General features: G+C 44.2%; 2 protein-coding genes across 2 annotated transcripts; both read right to left on the bottom strand.

Annotated features, from left to right (window-relative positions):
* Nucleotides 1-501: 501 nt before the first annotated feature.
* Nucleotides 502-5,062, bottom strand: LOC111842017 (indoleamine 2,3-dioxygenase 2-like). Its single transcript, XM_072714291.1, has 10 exons — nucleotides 4,924-5,062; nucleotides 4,170-4,265; nucleotides 3,815-3,934; nucleotides 3,071-3,189; nucleotides 2,727-2,741; nucleotides 2,405-2,504; nucleotides 2,138-2,255; nucleotides 1,808-1,859; nucleotides 1,478-1,620; nucleotides 502-1,257 (listed from the first exon to the last, which is right to left on the bottom strand). Exons 1-10 carry the CDS (start codon nucleotides 4,993-4,995, stop codon nucleotides 923-925), a joined length of 1,170 nt encoding a protein of 389 aa, XP_072570392.1. The 5' UTR covers nucleotides 4,996-5,062; the 3' UTR covers nucleotides 502-922.
* A 9,633-nt stretch (nucleotides 5,063-14,695) lies between these two features.
* On the bottom strand, nucleotides 14,696-19,523 carry LOC140592092 (indoleamine 2,3-dioxygenase 2-like). The gene is made up of 10 exons (XM_072714292.1): nucleotides 19,144-19,523; nucleotides 18,365-18,460; nucleotides 18,010-18,129; nucleotides 17,281-17,399; nucleotides 16,926-16,940; nucleotides 16,599-16,698; nucleotides 16,332-16,449; nucleotides 16,002-16,053; nucleotides 15,672-15,814; nucleotides 14,696-15,451 (listed from the first exon to the last, which is right to left on the bottom strand). Exons 1-10 carry the CDS (start codon nucleotides 19,213-19,215, stop codon nucleotides 15,117-15,119), a joined length of 1,170 nt encoding a protein of 389 aa, XP_072570393.1. The 5' UTR covers nucleotides 19,216-19,523; the 3' UTR covers nucleotides 14,696-15,116.

Genomic DNA, 19,523 nt, shown 5'->3' with positions numbered 1-19,523 from the left:
AAATACACACTAATAAAGACTAAAACAATCATATTAAAAACTATAGCTAAACTGAATTTTAAATAGCAACAATATATGAAAATATAAAAATAATTCACTATTTATTTCCTCGCTGTCTAGTGAAGGAAGATATTGCATGTGATGAGGATGAGGTGCTTTGGCCAGATCAAAGATGCCTGTAAGTGGTCAGCAAGTGTTTACATCAACCACCATTGCCATGCATGAATCATGTAGCAAGTCTTTCGTAAGAGAACCCATTAAGAAGGAGCTATGGGACTCCCCCCCCCCCCCCCCCACAGCTGACCAGCCTCACCGGATTCCTTTAAGTGTCAGTTTCAGAATATACCCCATGACTGTATCACCAAAGACCTGCCAAGCCTGGATCTGTTGTTTCAGGGGATAATTCCTCCTCTGCCTGTGTGGGAGCAACATTTACTGTGATTTTCATTAAATTCTCCGGACAGATTTGTGAGATGCAACAGGACGACATTTAACTTAGTATAGTTTTCGGTATTTTAATGTTTCATGGGTTTATGAGAATACAGTGATTAACATTACTACAAACTCCTGCCAGTTGTCATGGTAATGGTGTGTAACTTGTACACTGACCTTCAAGCAAAAAGGATAGAGCACAGTGAATGTATTTTAACTTATTCATCAAGTGTGAGCTGCATGCATTGCTAGATTGTGTGGGCTATTTTGCCACAAAGTGCTGTTCTAGTGAACACAGTGTCACATTTTGAGCAAGGCACTTCTGAGAACTATTTGTGGATGTGTGCTCATAGTTTTGAGAAAATGAGACATTGAAATATGTATAATCTATTGAAAAAAACTGTTAAATATCTTCCAAGCTAGATAGAGAGGATAACTGTTAGCTGCCTGTCATGCTGTATGACTTTGGTTGGGCAGAGTGTAGAGCGCCTCATTCAGGGCTGATGAGGACATTCTTGGTCGAGTCCCGGACGCTCTTCAGGAAATGGAAGGCATCTGTGCCACCTGTGCCCTTTTCCTCCCTGGGGGTGGGGTCGCCCCTGTATGCAGTCTTACTGGGTGCAGACACATAGCTGGTTACAGCCTGCAGGTGGTAGCATCGCAGGTCCACCAGGGCCTTAACACACTTGTCGTAGGTGTCGATGAGATCCTGCTCGCCAGAAGACTGCACGTATGAGCGCAAGGGGGTCCGATGCTGGAGGACCTCGATCAGCTGCCGGTGGGCTGGGGGCATGTAACTGCGGATATCCTTCAGGTAGCTGTCAGCTGAGAAGAAGCCAGAACAGTGAGACAGGAGCGTTAGAGCTGTGGCTGAAATACATTTACAGTAGGTTGTTGGATCCAAACTAACATGTATTTAAATAGTATATTAAATGTACTGGATTGTACAAATATTTGCCCTTCTTGCTTGTCTAGACATTTAACATCTGCCAATACTTTAATTAAAAAAAAATGAGGAAGGCCTTCAGTAACTCAGCAGGCTCACCTGAAGCTTCCACTTGTCTGACACCCAATAGAGCATCAAAACATTGGATGCTGGAGCTCTGGGCAGCGCTGCCCCCCCTCAACTGCCTTGTGAAGACCCCCTCATAGCATAGCCCATCAGGTAGGGCGGGGTTGTCCTTCCACCTGTGGCCAAGGAGTGACAACATCAGAGTTATGGTTCTCATGAAGCTTGAAGAACCCTCTACTAAATACTGGCTACGCCTTTGACTCTCATCTGAGTGTACTGGGAATCTGAATTGCCTTCAGCCTTTCCCATTCTCCTTTCTGGCATCACAAAGAATTTCTTTGTACTGCATTTCAAGAAGCTTACCCAGTAAAGAAGATCCACAGTGTGCCATAAAAGACATTGGGCTCCACATGTTCTAAGAAATAAATAAAGAGGGCAATTAAAATTCCAGCAGACACGTTTTTTGTGAAAAGCAAAATTCCAAAGCAAAAATGGTGGAACAGAAAGTGAAGAAATGTTAAGTCTATACATAAACAATGACAGCCTCCTGTAGCTGGGCTAACTCTGCTTTAGGGTGTCCAGTTACTGCCCGGAGCAGGACTGTAACCAACAGCACGCTAGATGATGATGACACCTAGTACTTGGTTTGCCGTCTTTGATAATTTTCCACCTTAGGGGTGATTTGAGACTTACTGCGCATGAGTCCGAACATCTTCTTCATCTCCTCCAGAGATTTGTTCATCATCTCTAGGCCATCATGCACACCACGATTGTCCTGGGTCAGCATGGAGTTCATCGCCATGACAATTCCCTGATGGAATGCAAATGTCTAACTTAACTCACAGCTTAAACACCACAGGCTTCAGCTGTCCCAGCAGACCATGGTGACATCTCCAGCAATTACACAGACATACACCTGCTGTCAGGTGATGCAGGCATTCCCAGGGGGACAGATCCTACCTCCATCCCTGTGCATGCAGCCTGTTCCACCAGCAGGGAGACCAGGAAGAAGCCCCTGCATGATTCTTTCCCAGGAAACTTGAATATGGTGTCCAGGTTCCTTTTGGCCCATAAAAACACAAAACTCAAAACCTTTTGACCACTGCACATACTGAGAACCAATTCTATAACTGCACATACTAAGACATGATATTATTATACTAAACGGCTTTATACAATTCACATGACTTGTAGTTCATGTCCTCATACCACTTATACTGCAGGATCTTTTGCTCACACAGACACACACATGTTCAAAAATAGTTAACATATTAGAACTTACTCAATTTCGAACGGGCTGGTGAGCGGCAGAGATCAAAGGGGTTCATGACATAAGAGGAGCAGAGATGGAACATTAGTAACCGAAAACTTTCTGGGATTCTGCTTTTTGCATTCTGAGCGCAGGCATGTAACACAACGTAGCAACAAACAAATAACAATAGCATTTAAGAATATGGTAATCTTTACATTCCTTTCATCTCTAGTAAAACATTCACGATGGCACTAATGACAAACATAATGGCTCTGAAGTATGACAAAATTATGAAGGGGTTGAGGGAGAGAGTGGGAAGGAGAGATATCGGGTGGGGAGGCACATAGCTAAACAGAAGGAGGGCATGAACAGACCCTGCAGGATCCCTCAGCTTCCAGTTAGCCAGCACACAGTCTGCATAGAGCAGGATGGGCGGCATGTCCAAGGCCTCCGACACTCTGCAGTACGGCTCAGCCAGCTGCCTGGGGAGCGTCTGCAGGCAGCAAACAGCACCAGCATCCGTAAGCCATCTCTCTCACTTTCATTTTTACTCAAAAAACCCACGTAGATGGGGGTATGACAGGTGAAGGTATGACCTTTCTGGTCTAATCTTTCAAAGTGTCAAAAGCTTTATTGTGACGTGTACTTAGTACAACAAATTTCTTACCTGCATGCTGATTGAGCACAACACCAAATAAATGCAAAATTTACAAATAAGTAAAGCAGCTGATGATGAGTAACAGTAAACAACAAAGAAAATAACATCACAGTAGACAAACCCTTAGCACATACATGCGCTATAGAACCCTTAGAAATAGAACCTGGAAATAAAAGTATTAATTATAGCAGAGTATTAAATAAGAGTATTAATTATAGCAGGACCTGGCGTGCAGGTAGCTTTTGTTGAGGAGCCTGACTGACTGTAGGTTATGGAATCTTGTGGTCCATCTCCTTAAGGTTGTATACTCTAAGCGATCTCGCAACACTTCCTCCTACCATCTCTCCTCTGAAGTCCTCCACCTGCTACCATCCCCAGTCTGAACTAATCCTACTGTCATATGGCTCCACTCCTCCTCTTATTCTCCACCTTCTTCCTTCTTGCCCCCCACCTTACCCACCTTGACTGGCTGGTGCTCTCCTTCCTGCCACACATAGCCCATGGTGATGAAGCCCAGTGCCAGGTGTGCCATCCTCTGTTCTCTGTGCCCCTCGAGATGCGTGATGCTCAACAGTGGCATCTGGTGGCCGGAGGACAGACACAGGCTGCAGTAGGTCAACATTACCTCAGCATCTCTGCCAGCTGCCATCCATTTAACACCACTGCTGTCCTGGTTAACTCTTGGCGAGGTATTCAATACAAACAACTTCCATATCTGTCTGTACAATTAGCTTAAAGAATACACCTGAACACTGACTTGAGTGCCATGCCACGGTCCTTAACCACAATGCCTCCTGGTGCTCGATGAGACTTACCTTATGGACCCTGTCCCAGACCTGATGAGTTTGGATCAGGTGGGGGAGGTCCATGGCGATGCTCATCCATGGCTGGTAGTACTCTGGGAGATCAGTCTGAAAAGGACACACATGAAGTGACCCATCATCTGCACTAAAGTCTGCTGTGACATCACCTGCACTCAAGAGGACATGCAGCTGTCACTTTACAGTCAATTTACTGCAGCTGTACATAGAAAATAGAAACAGCAAATCCCTTCCTGCAAAGTACTTGATATATAATATAATATAATATAATATAATATAATATAATATAATATAGTAATAACGGGTAATGCAAGACTTAGACGTGCATTACCCGTTTTCAAACGCATGGCCGCAAACATAAAGAACCACTAATATCATACTTACTGCACATTTGGCTGACACGTTTGTAATTAAAGGCATTGTTTTTATATTTATGAGCCAAAAACACAGTCCTGCACTGATCACACATTTTGCTCTGACGTGACCAAAGCCACCGTAGTTATTGGAAAACAGCTGGCTAGTGGCTCACTGACATGGAAATAGTGACTGATACCGATATTTGTGCCTAATATCGCAATACTGATAACCGGCTAACTTCTCTGGCACTTGCCTGGTGCCGATGTAGGAAATTAATGCTGACCCTTCGAAACAAATAGACTCAGAAATTCAACAGCACCTTGGTATGATTAACATATAATGTACTGTATTACAATATAATTAATATACACACACACATTGTGATTCTTACCATTGGATTGTCCAGGACAAAGCCCTTGGTCCTGGACACATGGAAAGATTCCAGTTGGATTTCAGGTTCCATGGTAGTGATGACAATGTCTGAATGCCTGCTGCTGCATCTCCCTCTTATATCATTAAGAAAAAGCTGTGCCCCCCCCACCCCCTCACCTGACTATGACCCACTTTCAGTTTCTGTCTTACTCTGACTAGCGATATTATTAGATTGCTTGGGTAAAGGATCCGGTGAGATTGGTCATCTATTCCCGGAAGGGCCAGCTACTCAGTGCTCATTCAATATATCTTCACTGACCATGCCTTCCTGCCAATGGGTTGTATTAAGTTACATGCATATAACGTCACGATTTGTGCGTAGCGGCCATTTTACCAGGGAATGTCGGCGATGTCCGTCGCACAGATGCATAAAGTTCTGTATTTCTTTTCAATGTTAAAGAAAATTTCATATAAACGAAATGTTTAGCGAGTGCTCAGGGCTATGAAAAGCTGTATTTTGTTCAGGCAAATGGGACTGAGGCATTTCTTCATATCATTTGAAGGAATTAAGTAATCTACCACACAGTTAACCATAAAGTGTAAATGCAGGCGCAATGAGGCACCGTAACGCTTCCTTAAATTATCATAATGTGTGAATTCCCAGCTTTGTCTTTCAGTAGGGTGCCGAACATAAACTCAAAGAATACAACCTTATTGTAGATATACACTCAAAAAATACAACCTTATTGTATTTGTGAATGTGCTTTGCTTTGGGTTGACACAGTGTCCTATCTAGTGCCCACAGCCTCTGGGATAAGGTCTGGACTAACCCCCCCCCCCCCACCTAACCCTGAATATGAAAGATATATAATGGATAGATATATAATCTGAAAAAAACATTTCAAATTAAAGAGACAAATTTCACAGCATGCCAACAAATTCTACATCAAACATGGATCATAAAACTGCTGAACATCCTCTCAATAAAAAACTACAGTGATGTGAAAATGAAAGGATGCTCATTCATTTCTGTGGTTCTACATAAAAAGAAAGACATCTCTAGTGACAGATTGTCACACCTCCCCCTTGTGAGAATATCGGCTCGGTCACAAAGAGAGCCGCACCTGTCTAACTTCCTTTTTAATCCTGGGTGACCTCGCAGATGATGCGAGAAATTATCATTCCCATGTGATCACTTACTGAGCACTTTCTCCTGTACAGCCCTGACCCGAACTGCCCTTTCTGTTCCTGTCCCTGCTCATCAGCCCGGGATCCCTGCCCCGTGTCAGAACCTGACTAGAGTCCCCGTCACCGTGGGATCGATTTCTCTGGCTACCAGACATTTCTGCTCCATGACTCAGACACCGTCTCTGCCTTCCGATTCTGCTTTTGCTGCCTCAGTTTAAATAAAGCCCAGCTTTTCCTGGCATTGACTTCTGCTCAACTGACTTCTGTTGTGACAGAGATAACAGATAACAGACAGAATGCTACTTTGTCTTCCTTTTTCCCAGTTTCTTAATTATTCTGTATACAAGGTGCAGCAATGTATTACATCACAGCCATGTAAAGCTCCTTAGGGCAGTTCAGTTGTGAATCAGAATTAATTGAACTAAATTAACATGCAGAAAAGAATTACTTCAACTTATTGCTGCTAGAGATGGTTCTTCATGCTATGTACTTACTTGACATACAGAAATCTGTTTTGTGTCCCGATATATAAAACTGCAGAATTCACAGAGGGTGCAATTACTTTTTCACTGTACATTTTATACACACATTTCATTTATGCGTCTTGGCATTTGTGGAAGATTGCGTGAGGCAGCTGCTGAGTCCTGGGATGAGGCCCGATACACCGTGTGCTACACAACTTTTGCGAGCAGATACTGTGGCAGGTGTTTCCAGTGTTTAGTCCAGCCTGGGGGAGGGGGGGGGGGCACATTCCCGATATGGTGAAGATTTCTCACTTCTTCCAGTTACTCAAGCCCAGTCTGAGGACTCGACTCCCAGTTGGCACACGCAGTGAAAGGTCAAGGGTATTAGGAATTTTTTTGCCACTGACATCTTTTGCCCCACTGTGTTGGAGGCAGTGGAGCAGACCTCTGAGGCTCTAGATGAGGTATCGGTGCAGGTCTGAGGAGAGTAAGGCTGGGGTTGGACACCATTGAACTGTAGTGCAGTGTAATGTCCGGGGGATTGGACACCATTGAACTGTAGTGCAGTGTAATGCCCAGAATGTCTAGCTACTCCTCTGGATATATGACATAGTAAAGAACCATGTGTTTGTTGCCATCATCCTGAAGTGGTTCCCTCTGAAGCGACCCAAGCTTTGCTTGAATTACATAGCAAAGATTTGTTTATCGATACTGATACATCAGTCAGGGATGTTTCCAGGCCTTAAACACATGCACACACACACACAGACACACACACACACACACACACGATTAAGTATCTGCATCATTGTTGGTAGTCTCCATTCATTTCTATGGGCATAACCCTTACCCAACTTTAATCTTTACCACGAGTCACCAAACAAAATGCAAGTCTTTTGACATTTTTGATTGCATTTGTTACATTTGCAGCATTTGGCAGACGCCCTTAGCCAGAGTGACTTATATAAGTGCTTAGAAGTCTCGTCACTGAATATATTCTGATTCTGGTTCAATAGAACCTGTCTAAGAATACTATCACTCTAAAAACTCTATTGGGAAGAAATACAATTGTTTTTATAATGAGTATCATCCTGGAAGAGCTAATCCAAGTACTGCCAGATTCCATCCGTCTATATTATGTGCAAATTACCCCAAGAAGCAGGTGACGTCCTGTACAGGCTGCCAGCCAAACATGATGATTATTTTTAACCACACAATTACACAACTGCTCTTTACATTTATTCTTTGCCAGTTTTTAAGAATATTTTATTCTATTTTGTAATATTGGTGGAAAACTCATGTGGGAAGAATGACAAAGATTATACTGTATTATTTCATGAAAAATTTTATGACATAGACAATGTGACTTGGTACTTAGCCATCTCTCAGATTTGACTTTCCATGTCGGCCCGAGGAGGATGGGCTCCCCCTTTGAGTCTGGTCCCTCCCAAGGTTTCTTCCTTCTTGGGAATTTTTCCTTGCCACTGTTGCCTCTGGCTTGCTCACTGGGGGCTTTGGGCAGGGATGCTGTAAAGCGCTTTGAGACTTGCTGCTAATCTTTAGCCATATGACTGAACATAACAAAAAGAGGTCAGACTTTGCTTCAATCTGATTTTATTAGACGTCTTTACACAAAACAGACGCGTTTTGGCGTAATACCTTCTTCAGTGAGCTACTGACCACGTGCAGTTCCCATTTAAAAATATTCATCCCTGTGGGACAACCAATGATACCAGAACAAGTGTAAAGGTCACCACCAGGGCATCAGCAGGCCACAGCGCAAATAAGTGGGTTTACAGTAAATTGCTGCCAAAAGTAATCGGCAATATGTATATTATAGATCATATGACATCATAAAAAACAGTTTATGGAAAAATCCTGTCATTTGGTGCTACTGTAATTAAGGCAATTTTATGATTATCTTAATACTAGTTTGCCTTCCATAAAATTTACTTTAAAATTTGTCAATAATGTTATATAATTATAGATGTATTAGTGGGACAACCAATAGCCTACCATTAAACTCCAGTGTGAACAGAAAGCTGGGTGGTGTCAAGTCTCAAAGGAGGAATAGTCCATTACAGCTGGACAGGGGGCAACTTTGTCTATCCTGAAAACTGTTGGTAAAAATGCAAATAATTGATCCCTGTGGGGAAATTCTCTTTACACCTCCCCCAACTTGCTCTTTGTAGGGATGATTATGCTGGCTGTGAAAGGCAGCCACCTGTTGTGGCACCCAGGGAGCTGGGGGTTAAGGGCCTCGCTCAAGGACCCACAGATGTGCCTAAGCCAGACTCAAACCAGTAACCTACCGGTCACAGGCTTAGCCCACTGAGCCCCATGCTGCCCCCAAGGCAAGTAACACATATTGCTATAATATAAATGATCATTTATCTTATATCCATAAACCTTTGGAAATTCTGTCTTCATGAGGCCCCTAGTTTTCGGGAGCCCCAGGCAGCTGCCTGCACCGGCCTTATGGTCAGCCACCCCCACCCCACCCCCCGCCTGGAAGCACACATAAAACAGCAGTAACTGTCCAGCTGTCATCAAGGTTGAATGATTTCCGAACCACTCCCTTCACAGAGTACATTGAAGAGCTGTCTGACATAATGACGTCTGACTAGACTTATGGTGACCATTATAAATCACACCTTCATGCCGACATATTTCTGCCAACTTTGTCTTTTCTTATGGCAACTAATGAATGACTCATTTTTTTCTCCATCGGCACCCCGCCCCCCCTTGGGGTTTATCATGATGTATATCTGTTAGAACCAACCAGCACAGAGTTAGAAAGAGAAAGTGAAAGCCTGATGATACAGTATATTCTTGGAAGCCTTAAGCTGATTCTGGGAAGAGGGATATTTCATAGGCAAAGCTACGGTCAGCATTGACTGCTGGGGTCATATTATGTTCTGCTCTGGCTCATGCTGGACATGCTGAGGATTTTCGGAGTACCTTGTTCTCCCCGCAGCGGGTGCCCTCGTTAATCATGCCCGGGTCTGGCACGTCCGAGCCCAGCAGGAAATCCACCCCCCAGCACTTGGTGCCGGCGATGGGCGTCTGGATGATGGAGGGCTCGATGCCGAACACAGTGACCAACTGCACGTTTTCGCACTGCAGCTTCCCGCACATGGCGTTCCTGGAGCAGAGACGGCAGTAGAAGCACTGCAGCCCACTCACAGCAGACATGTGCAGGTAATTCCTGCCCAGCCGCCGCAGCACTAACAGCCTCAGCTGGTGCTGGCGTTTCTACATTCACAGACATTATTCTTCAGTCACCTTCCAGTCCATCAGCTGCCTTCAGGAAATATGCCAGCTTTTCAGGTCCAAGACTATTACATGACTTTGGTGACTTTGGTTATAAGCGCTGTTGTAAGCACATATCACCACAAGGGGTTGCTGTTTAAACATAGAGCAAGCTCTACCAGAACAGTCTTCAACTGTGGACGTGAAACACAGCGCGCATCCACACACACTCCAGCAATGAGGAGTCGGCCTACTTGAAGGAAGTGGAGAACCTGGAAAGGTGGTGCCAGAATAACAGCCTCCAACTGAGCGTCACCTGAAAGTGGGACTACAGGAGGCCACCTGGCTACATCAACGGTGCTAGAGTGGAGAGGATGAGCACTTTCAAGTATCTCAGCTTCCATGTACAGGAGGACCTCAACCTAGTCCAAAGACACACACACTCTGGTCAGCAAGGTGAGGCAGCAGCTCTACCATCTGAGGTCACTGAGGAGGTTTAAGGTCTCTCCTGCTGTCCTAAAGACCTTCTACTCGGCTGCTGTAGAGAATAAACTGACCATGAGCATTACATCATGGTTCGGGAACTACTCTGTAAAGGACCGGAAAGCCCTGCAGAGGGTGGTTAGAGCAGCTGAGCACTGCACCAAATCTGCCCTGATCTCCCTACAAGACATTTACACCAGCCGCTGTAGGACCAGAGCAATAAAAATCTTCAAGGACCCCTCCCACCCCAATAACTCTCTGTTCTGCCTTTCTGTTCCGAGGCAAATGGTTCTGTAGCCTTATGACCAGAACTGAAAGGTCAAAGAGGAACCTTTTCCCCAGGTCATAAGGCTCTTAAACCAGGACATGTCTCAGTGCCACTAGGTCTCCCACTGGACTCTACAGTGACTCTTCAGTCACTGTAACACTGAAAACACACTGTGCACACTGTGTACATCTGCCCATTATCCCATGAGCACTGTTTACATTCAGTTCATACTGTCTAAATTGTCTGTACATTTCTCAGGTCTCTTACACATTGCACTTAAATTGCACAGCACAATCACTTTGACCGTGTCACTTGTATTTAGATTTTGTACAGCTGAATATATTTCGTATATTTTTTATTTGTATTGTTATCTTTATATTTTATTATTCTCTTATTATGCACAGCTGCTCGGAGTGACCAGAGTCACATTTCACTACATATTGTATGTGTACAACTGTGTTTGTGACAAATAAACCTCTTGAACCTTGAATGACCAAACCCCTACCCAGCCTTAACCTTAACCATAAGCAACCAAACAAAGTACAAGACTTTTGGCATTTTTAGTTTTTTGATTGCAATCACAGATCTTTTTGGGGACCTGAATAATGGTTTCCATAACAGGGTTTTATTACATGGAAGGGAACATTTGGCCCCTACAATATAATATAAGCATAATCCACACACACACACACACACACACACACATACTGTATATACACAGAGTGACAAAAAAAAGCACCCACACGGACTGGTGGAAACGAAGCACATGGTGAAAGGTCATGTGACTGTATCGCAATGATTATAATATCAGATCAAACGGACAGCAGAGTTGGCTGCTGGTCCCATGTCAGTAGGGTGTGGCACCCCTTACCCCTCCAGGCCGGGATACATGCAGTGATATGGTGCGGAAGGGAGTCGTACAGCCGTTGGGTCTCAGTTAATGTCTGAGCTGATCCCACACATGTTTGACTGGGGAAGGACTGGGGGATCTGGCTGGCCATGGGAGGACCTCAACATGACGCAGGCAGTCCATAGACACATGTGCCATGTCTTTATTAAAAGACTGTACCAGGGCGCTGTCTCAGGAGGGGTAAGACATGCGGACGCAGGACGTCACTGACGTACTGTAGCGCTGTGCTCTCAGGGTCCCCTGAATCACCACCAGAGATGACCTGAAGTCGTACCCTATGGCTCCTCAGACCATGATGCCAGGAGTAACGCCAGTGTGTCTCTCTACAGCATTGGCAGGATTGGTCCTCTCCCCTCGGCACAGCCATATATGCACATGACAGTCATCTGATGGCAGAACTGAGATGGCGCTGAACATGGTCCGGCGCCATTCCACATCAGTCCGTGCCTCCCGGTTACGGCGTCATTCCAAACACAGCCGTCTCTGCGCCGATGTTAATGGCAGCCTACACTTAGGACGGTGAACCCGTAGTCCAGCTGATGCCAGTCGTCAAGACACGGTGCAGGATGACATGAGGTGCTGTAGACTGTAGAGATCTCAGTAACTGTGTCTGGAGGGCAGGAGCAGATGTCATGAGGTTGTGTGATGCTTGCCGCACGGTACGATGAACCATCACTGGAGTTGATGTCCCTTATTTCTTCAGATCGAAAGGGCCGACCGTAGACATCACCACTCCACCAGGTTAGCATCTCCTAATCTACGATATGTTATCATGTATTCATTTCAGGTTTCCCTGTAGATAATTATACATCCTTTTTCACTCCAGGTTTCTGCCAGTCTGCTTGTACAGCTTTTTAGTGTTATGTACAGATCCACTCACACAATTTAATTTATTATCACTTTATTAATCATTGTAACAGAGTTTGTGTGGTGGGCCCTTTTTAAATAAAAGCAATTCTTTATAAATAGGAGCAGAAATTCCACATTTGTTTACAGTGCACTGCCAGTGACAACCAGCAGCCGCACAGACAAGGGAAGTTGACAGTTTACATGACATTCACACTTGGGGTCAGACGCCATCGAAAACACACGCAATCCAACGTAAATGCACAGTTACACACATTAAATAACACGATGACACGTATAATCCACGTTGGTAATCTGAATGATCTGTCGTCTTGACTGGCCATGCAGCATCACAATAATATGTTGCCTGAATTACAGATTAGGGTTGTCAGGAATGGAGGCCAGCATCACATCAGATGCCTCTGGTTTGCTCCTCATTAATGGGGTATAACAGTGCCTCCCAGGCCTGTGCTCCCCAGTCCGGTCACTGATGTCACCCCAATGAGAGCTACAGTGGTTTCCCTGCTTGCCAGTTTTGTCTTGTGTTTGACCCTTTGCAGTCAGCCTTTCTGCACCCTGTTCCCAGCCTTTGGTTTGCCCTCATGCCTCCTTCATTGTTAGAACATAGCAGCAGGATTGCCCAATCAACAGCACAGCCATTCAAAGAACACAATCTAAAAATAAAATATGCTCTAACAATAAAACACTGAAGCATAACGTGTAATTAAAAAACCTTATACCTTTTTTTGATAACCAAGAACAATGTGTGATGGAATTTGGCCTCAGACGCAGGAAACCAGCAGCACGGACCTCACTGGGGAGGTTTCTTAGGGTTACCAGCGGGGAGATGCATGTCACTCTGGGCTGTGTGAAGAACAACGAACGGCCAGGGAACACTGACGTCAGCCAGCAATAACATTACAATGTCTGAACTTTAAGTTGTTTCCTTTGAAGGATGCAGCAGCTCAGTTTGGATGACGCTTGATGGCTGAATTTCACTGGTGAGACAGGTTAATGTAAGTGATCAAAAAGTGAGATATATAAGAAAGTAGTGAGTAATGAGATGGATGCAGATAAATGTAGCTGTTTAAAAGTACACATTTCTTTCTGCAGGTATATTCGAGTTCCCTATACAGTATTCCCTGTTAAAACAACTCATTAGAGTACTTTTTAGAGTTTTTTTTTCAGAAAGTTACTCTGTACTCTGCTGTCAAAAAGTTAGTAAATAATTACAGTAGGGCATTATTATCCACCTCTGAATTTTACTGTGCAAAACCTTGTGCGTTTCAGGTTTTGCGACTGTGATTTTGGCATTTGCGTGTATAGTTTTGGCAAATTGTGCAGTACTCTGAGAAGTGTGTGTAACCAATTGGGAAAAGCTGTAAACTTCATCAGATCAAGGGAGGCACAGTGTACAGCAAACTGTTTCATGGAGCACCTCAGTTTTTATTACTGTTATTTTGCATTAAATGTTGCCTTTATGAAGCTGGAACAAACACTATGTAGAGATACATGATATATGATTAATTCTGCCTGGCCCCCAACACACACACACACACACACACACACACACAGCAGTGGAGGAGCTGAGGGGACACCCCATGCCCATCATCGCAGGGGGCCTGTGATGAAAACTGGGCAGCATTTTTGTTTTTCATACCTTAACCAAACCTCCCTATATAATGATGTCCAGCACCATCACAGCCACAAAAGGGGGAGGGGGAGGAACACAGTTTACCACACATTAAATAAGCACAACCCATCACCTAACATTTATTTTCTTAAAATAATAATCCACATAGTTTACTTCACTACCAAAATTCAACATGTTATTTTACCACATAATCCCCTGCCATCACACCAAACAAAATACCCCCTTCCGGCCTGCACCATATTGAAAAGTCCAATTACTTGGTACCCCATAAAACATCCACGTTTCACCATGGGACACTTTTGCTGGTTGCACCTTCCCTGGTAAGTTAGATAAACATCTGCAGAACTAACCTGTTCTTCACTTGAATCCATTCAACTAATCAATGAAACCATGGTATATTAAGCACCATGATGTCACTTGAATGTTACTATGGGTCCACCTGCTTGGGGTAAGCATTTTGCCCGGGTCAGGGCCATCACAGGGCCCACCGCAAAATTGCTTGGCCTTGACCAAATCATATTGATTTGAATTATGAACAGAGGCAATAATAAATGTCAGTTTCAGAATATACCCCATGACTGTATCACCAAAGACCTGCCAAGCCTGGATCTGTTGTTTCAGGGGATAATTCCTCCTCTGCCTGTGTGGGAGCAACATTTACTGTGATTTTCATTAAATTCTCGGGACAGATTTGTGAGATGCAACAGGACGACATTTAACTTAGTATAGTTTTCGGTATTTTAATGTTTCATGGGTTTATGAGAATACAGTGATTAACATTACTACAAACTCCTGCCAGTTGTCATGGTAATGGTGTGTAACTTGTACACTGACCTTCAAGCAAAAAGGATAGAGCACAGTGAATGTATTTTAACTTATTCATCAAGTGTGAGCTGCATGCATTGCTAGATTGTGTGGGCTATTTTGCCACAAAGTGCTGTTCTAGTGAACACAGTGTCACATTTTGAGCAAGGCACTTCTGAGAACTATTTGTGGATGTGTGCTCATAGTTTTGAGAAAATGAGACATTGAAATATGTATAATCTATTGAAAAAAACTGTTAAATATCTTCCAAGCTAGATAGAGAGGATAACTGTTAGCTGCCTGTCATGCTGTATGACTTTGGTTGGGCAGAGTGTAGAGCGCCTCATTCAGGGCTGATGAGGACATTCTTGGTTGAGTCCCGGACGCTCTTCAGGAAATGGAAGGCATCTGTGCCACCTGTGCCCTTCTCCTCCCTGGGGGTGGGGTCGCCCCTGTGTGCAGTCTTACTGGGTGCAGACACATAGCTGGTTACAGCCTGCAGGTGGTAGCATCGCAGGTCCACCAGGGCCTTAACACACTTGTCGTAGGTGTCGATGAGATCCTGCTCGCCAGAAGACTGCACGTACGAGCGCAAGGGGGTCCGATGCTGGAGGACCTCGATCAGCTGCCGGTGGGCTGGGGGCATGTAACTGCGGATATCCTTCAGGTAGCTGTCAGCTGAGAAGAAGCCAGAACAGTGAGACAGGAGCGTTAGAGCTGTGGCTGAAATACATTTACAGTAGGTTGTTGGATCCAAACTAACATGTATTTAAATAGTATATTAAATGTACTGGATTGTACAAATATTTGCCCTTCTTGCTTGTCTAGACATTTAACATCTGCCAATACTTTAATTAAAAAAAAATGAGGAAGGCCTTCAGTAACTCAGCAGGCTCACCTGAAGCTTCCACTTGTCTGACACCCAATAGAGCATCAAAACATTGGATGCTGGAGCTCTGGGCAGCGCTGCCCCCCCTCAACTGCCTTGTGAAGACCCCCTCATAGCATAGCCCATCAGGTAGGGCGGGGTTGTCCTTCCACCTGTGGCCAAGGAGTGACAACATCAGAGTTATGGTTCTCATGAAGCTTGAAGAACCCTCTACTAAATACTGGCTACGCCTTTGACTCTCATCTGAGTGTACTGGGAATCTGAATTGCCTTCAGCCTTTCCCATTCTCCTTTCTGGCATCACAAAGAATTTCTTTGTACTGCATTTCAAGAAGCTTACCCAGTAAAGAAGATCCGCAGTGTGCCATAAAAGACATTGGGCTCCACATGTTCTAAGAAATAAATAAAGAGGGCAATTAAAATTCCAGCAGACACGTTTTTTGTGAAAAGCAAAATTCCAAAGCAAAAATGGTGGAACAGAAAGTGAAGAAATGTTAAGTCTATAGATAAACAATGACAGCCTCCTGTAGCTGGGCTAACTCTGCTTTAGGGTGTCCAGTTACTGCCCGGAGCAGGACTGTAACCAACAGCACGCTAGATGATGATGACACCTAGTAGTTGGTTTGCCGTCTTTGATCATTTTCCACCTTAGGGGTGATTTGAGACTTACTGCGCATGAGTCCGAACATCTTCTTCATCTCCTCCAGAGATTTGTTCATCATCTCTAGGCCATCATGCACACCACGATTGTCCTGGGTCAGCATGGAGTTCATCACCATGGCAATTCCCTGAAGGAATGCAAATGTCTAACTTAACTCACAGCTTAAACACCACAGGCTTCAGCTGTCCCAGCAGACCATGGTGACATCTCCAGCAATTACACAGACATACACCTGCTGTCAGGTGATGCAGGCATTCCCAGGGGGACAGATCCTACCTCCATCCCTGTACATGCAGCCTGTTCCACCAGCAGGGAGACCAGGAAGAAGCCCCTGCATGATCCTTCCCCAGGAAACTTGAATATGGTGTCCAGGTTCCTTTTGGCCCATAAAAACACAAAACTCAAAACCTTTTCCCACGCCCACTGCACATACTGAGAACCAATTCTATAACTGCAGATACTAAGACATGATATTATTATACTAAACGGCTTTATCCAATTCACATGACTTGTAGTTCATGTCCTCATACCACTTATACTGCAGGATCTTTTGCTCACACAGACACACACATGTTCAAAAATAGTTAACATATTAGAACTTACTCAATTTTGAACGGGCTGGTGAGCGGCAGAGATCAAAGGGGTTCATGACATAAGAGGAGCAGAGATGGAACATTAGTAACCGAAAACTTTCTGGGATTCTGCTTTTTGCATTCTGAGCGCAGGCATGTAACACAACGTAGCAACAAACAATATAGAAACAAATAACAATAGCATTTAAGAATATGGTAATCCTTACATTCCTTTCATCTCTAGTAAAACATTCACGATGGCACTAATGACAAACATAATGGCTATGAAGTATGACAAAATTATGAAGGGGTTGAGGGAGAGAGTGGAAAGGAGAGATATGGGGTGGGGGGGCACATAGCTAAACAGAAGGAGGGCATGAACAGACCCTGCAGGATCCCTCAGCTTCCAGTTAGCCAGCACACAGTCTGCATAGAGCAGGATGGGCGGCATGTCCAAGGCCTCCGACACTCTGCAGTACGGCTCAGCCAGCTGCCTGGGGAGCGTCTGCAGGCAGCAAACAGCACCAGCAACCGTAAGCCGTCTCTCTCACTTTCATTTTTACTCTTTTACTCAAAAAACTCACATAGATGGGGGTATGACAGGTGAAGGTATGACCTTTCTGGTCTAATCTTTCAAAGTTTCAAAAGCTTTATTGTGACGTGAACTTAGTACAACAAAATTCTTACCTGCATGCTGATTGAGCACAACACCAAATAAATGCAAAATTTACAAATAAATAAAGCAGCTGATGATGAGTAACAGTAAACAACAAAGAAAATAACATCACAGTAGACAAACCCTTAGCACATACATGCACTATAGAACCCTTAGAAATAGAACCTGGAAATAAAGGGCCAGAGTATTAATTATAGCAGGATCTGGCGTGCAGGTAGCTTTTGTTGAGGAGCCTGACTGACTGTAGGTTGTGGAATCTTGTTGTCCATCTCCTTAAGGTGGTATACTCTAAGCGATCTCGCAACACTTCCTCCTACCATCTCTTCTCTGAATTCCTCCACCTGCTACCATCCCCAGTCTGAACTAATCCTACTGTCATATGGCTCCACTCCTCCTCTTATTTTCCACCTTCTTCCTTCTTGGCCCCCATCTTACCCACCTTGACTGGCTGGTGCTCTCCTTCCTGCCACACATAGCCCATGGTAATGAAGCCCAGTGCCAGGTGTGCCAGCCTCTGTTCTCTGTGCCCTTCGAGATGCATGATGCTCAACAGCGGCATCTGGTGGCCAGAGGACAGACACAGGCTGCAGTAGGTCAACATTACCTCAGCATCTCTGCCAGCTGCCATCCATTTAACACCACTGCTGTCCTGGCTAACTCTTGGCGAGGTATTCAATACAAACAACTTCCATATCTGTCTGTACAATTAGCTTAAAGAATACGCCTGAACACTGACTTGTGTGCCATGCCACGGTCCTTAACCACAATGCCTCCTGGTGCTCGATGAGACTTACCTTATGGACCCTGTCCCAGAGCTGATGAGTTTGGATCAGGTGGGGGAGGTCCATGGCGATGCTCATCCATGGCTGGTAGTACTCTGGGAGATCAGTCTGAAAAGGACACAAATGAAGTGACCCATCATCTGCACTAAAGTCTGCTGTGACATCACCTGCACTCAAGAGGACATGCAGCTGTCACTTTACAGTCAATTTACTGCAGCTGTACATAGAAAATAGAAACAGCAAATCCCTTCCTGCAAAGTACTTGATATATTATATAATATAATATAATATAATATAATATAATATAATATAATATAATATAATATAATATAATATAGTAATAACGGGTAATGCAAGACTTAGACGTGCATTACCCGTTTTCAAACGCATGGCCGCAAACATAAAGAACCACTAATATCATACTTACTGCACATTTGGCTGACACGTTTGTAATTAAAGGCATTGTTTTTATATTTATGAGCCAAAAACACAGTCCTGCACTGATCACACATTTTGCTCTGACGTGACCAAAGCCACCGTAGTTATTGGAAAACAGCTGGCTAGTGGCTCACTGACATGGAAATAGTGACTGATACCGATATTTGTGCCTAATATCGCAATACTGATAACCGGCTAACTTCTCTGGCACTTGCCTGGTGCCGATGTAGGAAATTAATGCTGACCCTTCGAAACAAATAGACTCAGAAATTCAACAGCACCTTGGTATGATTAACATATAATGTACTGTATTACAATATAATTAATATACACACACACATTGTGATTCTTACCATTGGATTGTCCAGGACAAAGCCCTTGGTCCTGGACACATGGAAAGATTCCAGTTGGATTTCAGGTTCCATGGTAGTGATGACAATGTCTGAATGCCTGCTGCTGCATCTCCCTCTTATATCATTAAGAAAAAGCTGTGCCCCCCCCACCCCCTCACCTGACTATGACCCACTTTCAGTTTCTGTCTTACTCTGACTAGCGATATTATTAGATTGCTTGGGTAAAGGAATCCGGTGAGATTGGTCATCTATTCCCGGAAGGGCCAGCTACTCAGTGCTCATTCAATATATCTTCACTGACCATGCCTTCCTGCCAATGGGTTGTATTAAGTTACATGCATATAACGTCACGATTTGTGCGTAGCGGCCATTTTACAAGG

This window comes from Paramormyrops kingsleyae, chromosome 7 (genome assembly GCF_048594095.1).
Source record: "Paramormyrops kingsleyae isolate MSU_618 chromosome 7, PKINGS_0.4, whole genome shotgun sequence".
Classification (NCBI taxonomy): Eukaryota; Metazoa; Chordata; class Actinopteri; order Osteoglossiformes; family Mormyridae; genus Paramormyrops; species Paramormyrops kingsleyae.
Note: the sequence above shows the minus strand (reverse complement) of the source record. Positions and strands in the feature narration are given on the sequence as shown.